General features: G+C 45.2%; 1 protein-coding gene across 1 annotated transcript in view; it reads left to right on the top strand.

The window, feature by feature from the left end:
* The window catches only part of lgr6 (leucine-rich repeat containing G protein-coupled receptor 6), a 272,548-nt gene that overhangs the window by 91,397 nt on the left and 167,162 nt on the right, over positions 1 to 13,989 (top strand). Inside the window, exon 2 of the mRNA XM_078546677.1 lies at positions 3,770 to 3,841. Coding sequence (XP_078402803.1) covers positions 3,770 to 3,841 — 72 coding nt within the window. The remainder of the gene's footprint in view (positions 1 to 3,769; positions 3,842 to 13,989) is intronic.

Raw genomic sequence — 13,989 nt, 5'->3', positions numbered from 1 at the left:
ATCCTCACAAGGGTGTTCACCGCCGACCTCACTGTCGCCACAGACACGGTCCACGTCCTCAGCAGTCAGTGCGATGGCATGCTCCACAAAGTGAGCGAGAAGCATAATGTGGGCCACTCCACCACCAGTCTGGGACCTCTCCCTGTTCTTGTCAGCCAGCTTCTCCTGTATGAAAGCAGATGGAGAGAGTGTGAGCAGGACACATGGCACTGCGTGGAATGTTTGTGTGGTGAGCAGAGCTATGGACGGGATGAGGATGCGAGCTCCAGAGGATATGAGCCTGATGGAGATGTGCACGTCTGTGTGAGAGTTAGTGGTGTTCTTCCTTGAGGTGCGAGGTTCCTGTGGATGTGTGATGAGCTTGTGACTGTAAGTTGAGAGTGATGAGAAGAGTGACTTACCCTGGTGGAATGGATGAGACCATTCATCCTCTTCTTGCACTGGATGGCTGTCCTGTTTTGCGGGGTGACCACCGCTGCCACCGCCTCCCATGGCTGGATTGGTGATCTTGCTTGCTGGTCTTTGCCCAGAGCGGGGGTAGAGGACATCACTGCGGGCCTCCACAGTAACAATAGGTGCTCGAGGGAGGTGTCACTAAACCTGGGGGCAGCATGTTTCCTCCCTTTGGCAGCCATCAGTTCCCAGCAGCTTCTTTTCCCTTGAAGAGTGCCAGACCTGTGCAGGGACAGCCTTTTAATATGGCGGCCAGTTTACTGAAGGCCTGAGGTGACAGTGGGGTGGGTGAATCAAAGGCTGACCCGACGTGTTCCCTGGGAATGAATTATTAATGAGGCGGGAGACACTGGGAATGAGATGATACTTTGTGAAAATCCACCATTGTGGCCATCAGGTGACCCGTCCCTTTTCCCGCCCGCTACTACACTTAGTGCAAATCTGGGATGATTCCGCCCATGGACAATCTGGTGAAGAGAGGGCTATCATGGCCTCGGAATGTGGCAAAGAAAAAGCAGCTGGATACCAAGGGTGTGAACTACCCCAAGTAGCAGCCTGCACCCTCCACTCCTGTGGCTCTGGTGCTATCAGCGTGAAATGGGAGTGGTGGTTAAGGTCTAAAGTAATTAAACAAAGTTAAGGCAGAAAATAAGACATAGGCTGGGATTTTCCAGGCCACCCACTTCTGGGGTCATTCAGCTCTGCCAAAAGTCAATGTCATTCATACATTGCCGATAGTAATTAATGAATTGGCATAAATTGAACTTTCTGCAAAAGGGTGACAAACCTATTATAGCCTTAGTTTAAGATTAGCCCATCCCCTGATAATACGGCATTCTGGCTCCCATCGAACAACTATAATTATCACAAGTTGTTTCGAAATTTTAAAACACATTAAAAGTAATGATGCAACTCCTTCAGGAATTAGTCTTTGGAACATTTTCCTTAAACTAACACCTGTTTTATAGATGCCAATAACAAAAGCTGACATGTTTTGGGGGAGAGAGTAGGGATTAGATTAAATGCGCAGTAGATTACTGTGAAATCCTTGGACATATTGAGGAGAAAGACAACTTCCTACAATCTGTCACCTTGACATCTGTGCTGTGATTCTGTTTGAATTGTGCAGGGTTACTTCCTAAAACTGAAAGCAGGTTACAGACCTCTTTTTAGAACACACATCTTTATGAATGAGTAGGAAATCACCGTGCTTGGCAGAGTAAATATGGTGATCTGGAAACTAGATCATGCCCATTTCTCGGGTGTAAAATAGGCACCTAAATGTCCAAAATACTGTGGGAATGAGCATGAGCATTCAGAACTAGAAGTGTGCTCCCCATCGCATTCTATCAGCTGTCTTCATAGACATGCTGGTCATGTGCCAGAGGTATTAAAAAGTGATACTAAATAAAGTCCTAAGTTTATTGTAGGACTGTCATAGGAAATTTGTCTATCACAGTGACAAATGAGAAACTCACTCAACAAATCCTGGGTGCTAAGAGGCAACAGAAAGCCTGCACCTGGGTTTTTTTAAAAGGCTTCTTTGACCAATGTGCCATCTTAGTGCTGCTTGGTTTATTGGCATGGTCCAAAATAAGCCATTAAGATTTTTTTTTCCTTTTTGTTTGTTCTTGTTTTAACATTTGTTTTGTATTTCCTTCAAATTGTTTTTCTTTTCTCATTTTAATTATATTGCAATAAAAAATTGCTTAAATTGGGGAAAAAAAATCTTTCCTCCAGCTAAGATCAAGTGGTTAATAAGTTACTGTGGCTGAGTAGATAAGTAAAAGTTTATTTCTATGCTGTGGTCTTGAATGGGCATACATTATATATGTATGCCATGTTTTAATGCACAGAATTATTAGGTTGGCATGCAGGCACACGCCTGATCGTGCATGATGGCGTCAGGCAGGTGTCCCAACGTCATCGCACGCTTGCGCAATATTTCGGTCAGCGGGCTCGCCTGAGTGTCAGAAGCGCACCCGCCGACAATTAAGAAGACAATTAAAGTTGTTTATGCCCCTATCGTCCCCAATTTTTCATCATCCGTCGGACCTTCCAGTTGGCAGATGGGCGAATCTGGCAGGCAGGCTTTGCATTTTTGATGAAACCTCAACCAAGGGGTGCGATGAGGTTTCCGTTATTAAATTGAAAAAAAATAAAAATGTATGGGCAGAATTTTCATCATGTATATGTTCAGGTGACTGATTCTGATGTGTGGACATTTTTTTTTTTCGGATTTTAAAATCTTTATTTAATTGTTTTGAAGTCTTTAGCTCCCTGAGGCAGCTCTCTGCCTTCAGGGAGCTTTCATTCAGCACTCGCCACGCCCGTGCTTACGTCAGCGCCCGCCCTCCTCCCACTCCCCACCCCAGCAGTGCTGAGCATTTAATTGGCCAGTCAGCATGAAATCGCAGTCGGGGGCCGATCGTGGGTGGCAGTCTGTCCTTTGGCCGCTCCTGGGCCCTCCGATCGAGTCCGCACTCCGATCTAAAAATCCTGCCCAATAAGCTGCAGGACCATTGCCTCATCGCCTAAGCTCTCATAAGTGCCAGCTTATTATTTCAAGCATGACAGCTTCCTGAATAATTAGGGATTCATTGCTTCAACATTAATCGCTTCAGTGAATTGGGTAATTAAAAAAAAACCCAGAAATATTACATTTGAAACAAAACATTTCAAGCAAATGTGTTTGGGGCAACCTAAAGATTGTCTTAATTTTTTTTTAAGATTTCTGTCCTTAATCCCTATTCCTCTGAGTTCTGGCTTTCAGCCTTATTGTCTTCAGGGAGGACCTTACTGCAGGACAAACAACTGGCACAGAGGTTTTCACAGGCCCATTGTCAGGCACCTAAGGGTTGGTAAAGTGCAGCATTGAGAAGAAAGCACTTCCCCTGGCCCATTCATGGCTGCAAGCATGTGGCTATAAAGAGATGCTGAGATGGAGGAAACTGAATGAAAGTACATTGCAACATCAGAACAGAGTCAAGGAAAAATGTTTCGTTTCAAACAAACCACCAAAGCAATTATTACATTTGTTAGAATTACTGTACACATTTGGCATTTAATAACAGAATCAGGACTATTGACCAATCTAATGCCAGTTTTTGCCAGTATACAGTGACGAGTTATATATTGTTACTTTCTCATCAAGGTGTTTCATGTTTATATTATTCCAAAATACCTCAGTATTATGCTGTTGATTTCTAAATCTAGGAATGACAATGAAATTGCAATTATCTATGAGCATTGAATTTATTTTACAGGGTCAATTACATTTTAATCAATTTTCTGTATCTTATCTCTCTCTCTGCAGTGACTTGAGCATGAACAATATTAATGAGCTACAGCCGAATGCTTTTGGAGATCTCCACTTCTTGGAAGAACTGTGAGTAATCAAACAACATCTAAAACAATCAGCTGTACTAATGGGGTTGAACATTTAATAAAAGGATGAGATGCAATTAATATTTCTTTCATGCTTTCATATAACCCTAAATCTTCCTAAATGCATTTGTTAGTCGTCCATGTAACAACTTGACTTTATCAGATTAGAACAAAGGAACTTGAATTTATGTAGCACTTCTCATAACCCCAGTACATCACAAAGTGCTTCACAGTCATTTTGAAGTAGTTTTGAAATGTCATCACTGTGATGTGGAGAAACGCAGCAGGCAATTTGCACACAGGAAGATCCCACAAGCAGCGATGAAACTAATGACCAGACAATCTTTGTTTGGCAGTGTAGGTTAGGGGATAAATATTGAACAGAACACCAAGTTATTTTTCAAATGCGATATCTTTTATAGACAACTGGGATTTAACACCACATTTGAAAAGTGGCACCACTAGCACTGCAGCACTCCCTCAGTACTGGGCTAAAGTGTCAATCAATAAATGCTCAATTCATTGGGGTGGGACTCAAACCCACAACATTCAGGTAAGTTAAGGGTGGTGTCACTGAGTCAATGTTGGCATGTTAGTGGTAATCCCTTAATTTCAAAGTTATATTACTTCATGAAATATTCATTTGAAACAGCCTTACTACCAAATTTGGTTGCCCAATAAAAAAAGCAATAAACTACTGATGCCCATGATAATGAAAGCTTGCATTTTACACAGCGTAAGGTTGGCATTACTTAGTACCTTGTTGGAATGTACTTAAAGTCTATCTTATAATGGAATAAAATAGATCAAAGGTAATTACAGCAAAAGATTATGACAGGCATGAATTTTGCTAACCAAATTCTTGAAATTAATTTGTCTATAAATTATTATATTTTCCTAATTGTGGAGGTTTATATTTATTTTACTCTGATTAAGAACTCAATAGTTATTTTCCTTTACAGAAATATATCCCAAAGTTTGAAGGTCTTACATATCAATGGCTCAAAAGTGCAAACAAATCACTACTTTACCTACTCCTAGACGCTCATACACATTTTTCTTTGCACCTCATGAGAAATAGTAAAAATAGCATAAACTTCAGTCATTGTGTTCTGGAGATAAAAATCCCTTCCTGCAAAATGTTAAAACCTACAAATGACTGTTGCTAATATTAGTAGACAAGCTTTGTGCAGCATATCCCTGCACACTTATTTTAAGAGACATCATTGTATTTAATATAAATTGGTTAATTTCTGCACTGATTATGATGGTCAAATGGATCTCAGCAACTACATTAAGCAGTTGTCTACTAATATCTCCTTAGTAATTTTCAGGCTCTAATCTCATTGCTTGGTGTAAAAAGAAGTGTCAGACTGGTTGACATTGAATTTGGAGTTTTGTTGGCTAGTTCACTGTTGCTGTTGCTGACCAGTTCACATCTTGGAGATTAAGTAATGATTTGTCATAAATAAAGAAATGTTTATTTTGGAATGCCATGAGTTACACTAATGTTCTTATTTGCAAAGATGGCAAACTGAAACTTAATGGCCGATTAGTTGGCCCATTAAAACAAAATATCTAAGATAGGGATCACTAACTGAAACAGGAATGGACATTTTCTGAGTGTGAATGTGGGGAACCTTATGGGCACCTTTTGCAACACGCCTGTTGTCGCTCAAATTGAAAAATGGCAAGTAGCTATTCAAAGTATTTTACTCCAATTACATTTTTCAAACAAGAACTGCACAGACAATGGGCTGGATTTTCAATCAGGAGTCAGGAACTGGAAATGGAGGCTCCTGACACTGGAGGACCAATGGGAGGTGCTTCAGCTCTCAGAGATTGGCAGCCCCATTGGCTGATGTGGGAGCTGCCAATCTGAAAATGGAGAGAGAGGGAGAAGATCAGGTAAGTTAATTTTATATATTTTTTTAAATGCCATGATCCTGGAGGGGCAACCCCTTCAGGGCACAGCCAGTGCCCACAACTGTGACCCAGCACCTGTTATGGGTTGGCAGAGGCTCACTCGAATGATCCACCCCTCCTCACTTCCCACCTGAACCCATTGAGAACACTGGCATTGCCAACTCAAAAGCCTAGTTGGCGCGGAAATGGGAACAGGAAGCGGCGGGCAGCTGATATGACCTTGAGCCAACCTCAGTGAAAATGGCTCGGGGTCAGGGTTGTGGCAGCAAAACAGCACAAAAGCCAGCGGTGCGAAATTGCGTGCCAGTTCACTTCCAACCTGGACCCCACACTAATTTAAAAATCGCAGTCAAATTTTTAAATATGGCCTTCTTTCAGCAAAATATGTACAATTAAAGACTCAACTTTAATTGGAAAATTAAAGTTAAATGCTCGTTAGGCTTCTTAACAAAGATAAAAAGCTTTTGTGCCTTTCCAAACCTCAAGACGTACCAAAGCGCTTAACAGCCAATGAAGTACATTAAGTAGGTTAACAAATTAACCCATCTATGTTCAAGTACAAATCACTTTAATTTCTATTGAGGCAATTATTGAACATTTCACTGAATCATAAATGGACAAATAAAGATTGATATACAGTATATTGTAATTGTGGTCATGTTTCATTCTGAATCTCAACTTTTATTTTCTTATGTATTTATATGTCCAACCTCACTAGTGTCTAAGAATACATTGGTCTTTCACCTGACTGCTTTTTAAAACAAAGGCCTTTTTTTTTGCCAACAAGGTGGGTAGGTTGTTTTGGCAAACTTCACGACCCAGCAGACCTGCCTCCTTTAAAAAGGCTCCAACCAACATAGTTTTGTGTTGGAATGGGGATAATGGTTGGGGGGGGTAGGGGGCAGGATGGAATAAGGCTGGCGCCTCCTGAGGCATTCGTAGGCAGTTATGGAGGCTTGCAAGTCCCAGGGCTAGAAGGCCCTCCACAGTTTTCTGGGACTTTGGCCCAGTTGTATAAAAGGTTAAAAACAAAAAGCTAAAAGCTACTGCGGATGCTGGAAATCCAAAACAAAAACAGAATTACCTGGAAAAACTCAGCAGGTCTGGCAGCATCGGCGGAGAAGAAATCAGTTGTAAAAGGTTGTTAGGGCCTCTAGCCCTCACCCCACTTCACCCCCCCACCTACCCTCCATGCCCGCTCATATACACCCCGCCCATCCCCCATGCCCCTCTCATATGCCCCATGGCCCCTAATATTCAACATGCTCCCTCATGCCCTGTTATTATGTCTTACAGTAACCCCATGTCCCTTCCATGACCCCTGCATCCTCCACACCAACTCATCCAGTAGTACAGGATCAATGGGCCACATATTAAGAGTAGCAGTTCTTTGAAATGATTATGAAAAGAACACCCATTCAAAAATAGCCCTTGAAAAAATCTGCTGCTCTTAACAGCTTTCTAAAATTGTCAATCACACACAACCATTAATAGTATCAATGACAAAAGCTTTACCCTACTTCACACCCCTTAATATTGTCCAAACAAACTTATAGACATTTAAAAACCACATGAATGAAACAATAACTTGTTATAATCTTATAAATATGGCAATCAATCAAAGCTAATACTTCCCTTCCGGCTGAATAAAGAGATCCTGCTGAGCGAATTCCATTAGCAAATCTTGTAGCTCAGCCAGGCATTCATAATGAGGCCATTTGGGGACTGTATCAAAAGAAACAGATAGCCAGACACCTGTTCTTCCAAATTCAGGTGGATAGCTCACCTGCCCAAATGAAGGTCCCAGAAATAATGGTAATAGTGATGAAGTGGTAAGTTTACCATCTTCATTTAAACTCCACTACCACTCCATTTCCATCAGGAAGAGGGAGTTAGATCTCTCCCATTTTATTTAATTTAATTTGAAGGACCAGAGGAAAGCAAAGAGAGACAGATGTTTATAATTGGGTCATGGATGAGTTACAAATGCTTCAGTGTGTGATTGAAAGACCAGCAGCAAAATATTTTTAGCAGCTGTGCTGGGTAAGAAGGACCATTGAACAGCAGCAATAGTACTGGACTAATAGCTCAGAGGCCCTGAGTTCAAATCCAAATTCAGGCTATGGCAAGTTGTGAAATTTGAGTTCAAGAAGTTTGATAATATCTACGCTAGCACTTAAAAAACAAAGGCCATGAAAGTTGCTGAATTGCTGTGGGGTTAAAAAAAAAACCAATAATGTCCATCAGGGAAAGGAAACTACCATTCATAAAAATTCTGCCTGACACGTGACTTCTGTTCCAAATTATGTGGTTGATCTTGATGCCCTCTTGAGTGGCCAAGCAAGTCACTTAATTGTAAATACAAATTGCTTTGAGAATGTGACCAACCAACAAATTCTGAGGGTAACAAGGATATTCAATGAATTCTACCTTCTCAGTTTGCTCACAACTGGAGAACAAATAAGTAAGAAAGGTTGAGTTGATTTTTTTTCTAGGCACGAAAGAAATTTGAAACATTATTGTCTGTAATGTGTACATTGCCTGCCATTAAAACACATGCATTCATAGATATAAGTTAGATTACGAAAAAAATAGGGTAGATACAGAGATAAATGCAAAATTCTAGAATCTGCAGTTGGTGAGGTTAGTGACAGAACACTTGAGGTTACATAACGCATTTAAATAATTTCCTGTCTGCTATTTTAGGAGAACAAATTACATATTTTTTTAAAAAGGCTAACATTTGGATAATATGCAAGTGTGGAGGTCATGGACTCCAGGGGTGAGGCGAGAGTGACTGCCCTTGAAGTCAAGGCAACATTTAACTGTCTGGCATCAAGGAGCACCAGCAAAACTGGAGTCAATGGGAATAAGGTGTAAAAACTCTCTGCTGGTTGGAGACATACCTAGCACAAAGGAAGATGGTTGTACTTGTCAAAGGTCAATCGTCTCAGTTCCAGGACATCACTGCAGGATTTCCTCAGGGTAGTGTCCTAGGCCCAACCATCTTCAGCTGCTTCATCAATGACCTTCCTTCCATCATATGGTCAGAAGTGGGGGATGTTCACTGATGATTGCACAATGTTCAGCACCATTTGCAACTCCTCGGATACTGAAGCAGTCCATGTCCAAATGCAGCAAGACCTGGACAATACCCAGGCTTAGGATGACAAGTGGCAAGTAACATTCACGTCACACAAATGCTAGGCAATGGTTATCTCCAACAAGAGAGAATCTAACCATTGCCCCTTGACATTCAATGGCATTAGTATTGCTGAATACCTCACTATCAACATCCTAGGGGTTACCGTTGACCAGAAACTGAACTGGACTAGCCATATAAATACTGTAGCTACAAGAGCAGGTCAAATCCTGTGATGAGTAACTCACCTCGTGACTCCACAAAGCCTGTCCACCATCTACAAGACACAAGTCAGGAATGAGATGGACTACTCCCCACTTGCTTGGAGGAGTGCAGCTCCAACAACACTTAAGAAGCTCGACATGATCCACGACGAAACAGCCCGCTTGAATGGCACCACATCCACAAACATTCACTCCCTCCGCCACCGATGCACAGCAGCAGCAGTGTGCACCATCTATGAGATGCACTGCTGGAATTCACCAAGGCTCCTTAGACAGCACTTTCCAAACCCACAACCACTACCATCAAGGAGGACAAGGGCAGCAGACCAATGGGAATACCTGCAAGTTCGCCTCCAAGCCACTCACCATCCTGACTTGGAAATATATCGCCGTTCCTTCACTGTTGCTGGGTCAAAATCCTGGAACTCCCTTCCTCACATCACTGTGAGTGTACCTACACCACATGGACTGCAGCAGTTCAAGGAGGCAGCTCACCACCACCTTTTCGAGGACAACCAGGGATGGACAATAAATGTTGACCTAGTCAGCAACTCCCACATCCTGAGAATGAATAAAAAACAAATTGATTCTTGCATACAACATGACCAGCATTTTAAGGCCTGGAATTTGCGGCTAACGGCCAAGCTAGGGTCCTCGCTGCTGACCTTGAAGTGAGCCTTGCTGAGAGACCTAGCAGTCTTTGTGGTCAGACCTTTAACTGTATCACTGTTCAATGACACAGTAACTTACGGCAGCGTTCTGCACAGGGGCTTCTTGCTGTGGAGCTGCAGTGATATCATTGAGTGTCCAAACAGCCAACCAATTAAATCACAGTATCGCACCCAACCAGGAAAGAAAAAGCAGTAAAATAAAATCAGTTTTTATCTTTTTTTTGACCTTATTAGGGATCGGGAGATACACATTGGGTGAAGGAAGAAAGTAAAAAATTTTGAATTAAAAAAAATATATAAAATTTATTTTTTCACAGCAAGTTCTCTTGTTCATCAAATGTTGTTAATCACATTGATGTTTAAAAACCCAGTTATTGAAATCTTTCTGTGAGATTTCTAACAGCGCTGTGGGAGCGGGAAAGGGGAAGTACTCACTGATATCAATGGTTGAGGTGGGGCGAGTAGAGCCTGTGTCAGAGCCCTGCAGACCACAACTTCAGGACTTCCATCCTATTCTGCGCATGCCCAATACCCTGAAGTTGTGGTGAGATGTTGTGACAAAGAACACTGTCAATTCGCAGTCGACCACCCACCACCCCAACAACCACCACTCCCCGCACCCGCTTTCCCCTACCCCCCCAAACACCGGCCCATCATTTCTCCTGTTTTCACCTGGTGCCAATACCAAGGTTTTCGTTCCACCAGATATTCATGCAGGCTGTTCAAATGAGACAAACTTAGAAAACAGCCAGGGTCAGTGAAGATCAAGTAGAGCATGCCATCTAATTTACACAGGGGCAAGAGCATTGGGGTGGGGAGGTGGGGGAAAGCAAAATTGCCTTCACATATAGGGCTGAATTTTTCCCTCATTGGGCGGGCTTGGCGGGGACAAGCGGAAACGGTCTGGAAGCCGACTGCGATTTCATGGTGATGGGCCAATAAAGGCCCACCCAGCCTGAACGCCGGTTAGAAACGTCTGAGAAAGGGCGGACGGGGGAGGAGGCCTGTTGACCACTGGGTTCAATGGTGACCCGGCGGCAGGTTCAAATGCGGCGCAGGCAGCCCCAGGGAAGCTGCCCACGTCGGAGCTGCTGCAACAACATGGCTGCAAACGAAGTTGTAGAGACCAGGCAGGAGCTGAGGTCAGCTGGGCACTCGGTGCCCCGTTTTTCAGACGAGTACCTCGGTGCCCTCCTGGAGGTGGTGGCTGCCAGGAGAGACACCCTTGTCTCCAGAGATGGGTGGAGGAGGCCACCACACCTCACAAAGAGGGCATGGGAGGAGGTTGCAACCCAGGTGAGCAGGCATGACGTGGTGTGGTGCACCTGGGTGCAGTGCCGGAGGTACTTCAATGACCTGATGCGATCAGGAAGGGTGAGTACAGTGTTGGCATGGGTCAGCGTGTTGAATTGTTTTGGGCTGGCCTTTCCCCCCATGGAGCTCAGGGATGTTAGAGTCTGAGTGCCAACTGTCAATCATGCCAGAGCTGGCCAAGGGGCTGAGAACCTTGGCTGCTTTGACTGAGTGTCTCACGTCTCAAAGGCCACGACTCGGATCTGACCTGCAAGGTGTTCCTCAGGTGGTGTTGGCCAGGCTGCAATGGCGCTGCAGGTACAGAGTGGACTAATCAGTGCTCCTCTCTCCTTTCAGGAGAAGATATCCCATAACAATATTGAGAGGTCGCAGACTGGTGGAGGAGCCCCACACCTTCTCATCCTCTCTCCGACAGGAGGACTTAGAGCTCAAGAGGTGCCATGCACCTCGATCAACCGGCCGCGGTGAGGCTGGGGTGTCAGGCGAAGGTAAGAGTGCAGTGCACAGAGGTGAGAGTTTCGGGTGCTGTAAACAATCTTGTGCAGCCTCATCATTGATGGGAACCTCCAGACTGGACTCCTCATTGACCATTGAAAGACAATGGCACCATGATGCACATCTCCATTGTCTCACCAGGGTGCCTGGCATGCACAGTGACAGTGTCATGACTTAAACTAATGACATGTCCTTCTTCTCCCTTAGATCTGCCACCAAGCAGCCAAGCGCAGGAGCTCCAGGAGCTACCCCTGACACCGGAGGACCACCATGCTCCTGAAGCACCTGTGTCACACCTGCTCTCTGAACCAGGCAACAGCACAAATACCAGCACCTCAGTGGGCATTATTTCGGCAGCTGGTATCTCGGTGCACATTGGTGAGGGTATTTCACACACACTTGAGGTGTAGGCAGAGGTGGAGAGTGCCCAGGGTGCCAGCAGTCAAGGGCTGCTGGAGACCAGGACAATACTCAGTTGAAGGCTGATTTTGGGCCTCCGGAGTTGTCCATAAGGCAGCAGATGCTGGGTGTCCAGCGGGGTGTGCAGGAGGATCTGGCGGAGATCCAAGAGAGTATGTGTGCCATGGTCTCTGTTGTGGAGGAGCCGCTGCAGAGCGTGAGCACTACGTTGACCGTCATGGCCGAGAGCAATGCCTCCTCCATGGTGAGAGTGGCAACTCTCATGCAGAGGCTGTTCCAGGGGCAGAATCAGGGGTTCCTGGGGTTGCGTTCAGACCTGCAAGCCCTCACACAGGCACTGACCTCAGATGGTCAGTGTCTGTATGTGAGATTGATGGGGCACCCAGTATCCCAGCTAGGTGCACATCCATCAATGGTGAGCAAGGAGGTCCACAGAGATCTCACGTTGGTGCACAAGCTGCTTGTCTCTGTGGGCTCATCTCAGGGTGCTCCAGATCACGACCCAGCTCCTCCACCCCTCTGCCAGTGACCGTGGCATCTGATGAGGCTGTGGTGACTGGGGAGATGCCAGCCATGGCACTGGCCACTCCCTCCCAGGCGAAGCCTGCACAGGCTCCACTGGCCAGAGGTCACCCGCTAAGGTCATCAAGGCCAACAGGACAGCAGAGTGAGCAGGCTGTGTCCAATGCCAGTGCCAATGAGGGAAGAGCATCTAGACATAGCACCCATAAACATAAGTTTAAAGCACCTTAAGCACAAGAGGGACTGGTCACGGGTGATCTTTTGTTCCCCCATTTTGTTTTACTTCTTTTAATGGTGTGACCAACAACACTGGATATTGTTCTGTTCAATAATCTGTGAGTTCCAACATTAAAATTACATTTGCTTTTGTGTTATTGGTCTGAGTTTGCTTCATTTGTTTTGTAGGTGCAGGGTACACCTGTATGTAATGCTGGACGTGGATGGCTCGAAATTTTATTGCACAGGCACTGAGTGTATCTTGGGGGCAAAGGAAAGGGTCATTTCTGTGATCCAGGATGGTGGCGGCAGCCCTGGCATGAGGTGGTAGCTCTTATTTGGCAGCCTAGCTGAAGGAGTGTTGGATAAAGGCGTCGTTGCATCCCTGGAGGCTACTGAGGTCTGGCGCTCAGCATTCTCCTCACTGTGCCCTCCTACTGACTCACTACTGGACTCATCCTCTGTGGCCTGTGCAGCTGCACCAACCACCTCTTCCTCCAGTGGGTCCCCCCTTCCCAGTGCCAGATTGTGGAGAGCACAGCATGCAACCACTATCAGTGCGACCTGCTCTGGGGGGGTATCGCTGTGCTCCCCCTGAATGGTCCAGGCATCGCAAGTGCATCTTCAGAAGACCTATGTTTCTCTCTATCACCGCCTGTGTGGAGGCATGGCTTCTGTTGTACCGCTGCTCCTCCTCTGTTCTCAGGTGGTGAAGAGGCGTCATGAGCCATCTTTTCAAGGGATAATTCTTGTCACCGAGCAGCCATCCATCCAGTCGGGCTGGAGCACTGAAGAGCCTCAGCACTTGGGAGTGTCTCAGGATGTAAGCGTCATGGGAGCTGCCTGGGTACCTTGCACAGACTTACAGAATCTGTATCCTGTGATCACACACTATCTGCACGTTCATGGAGAGGAAGCCCTTCCTGTTGACGAAGGCACTCAGCTGACCCTCTGGTGCCTTGATGGCCACATGTGTGCAGCCTATTGCACCCTGGATGCGGGGAACCCAGCAATCACTGCAAAGCCTCTGGCTCGCTCAGCCTGGCTGGCCTCATCCATACGGAAATGAATGAAAGTCAATGCACACCTGAACAGAGCTTTTGTCACCAGCTTGACACAACTGTGGACAGCTGATTGGGAGACTCCACACAGATCCCCAAATGACCTCTGGAAAGAGCCGGAGGCATAGAAGTTGAGGGCCACTGTGACCTTCAAAGCC

Source organism: Cetorhinus maximus, chromosome 8 (assembly GCF_964194155.1).
Source record: "Cetorhinus maximus chromosome 8, sCetMax3.hap1.1, whole genome shotgun sequence".
NCBI lineage: Eukaryota > Metazoa > Chordata > Chondrichthyes > Lamniformes > Cetorhinidae > Cetorhinus > Cetorhinus maximus.
This window is presented reverse-complemented; position numbering and strand designations above follow the sequence as displayed.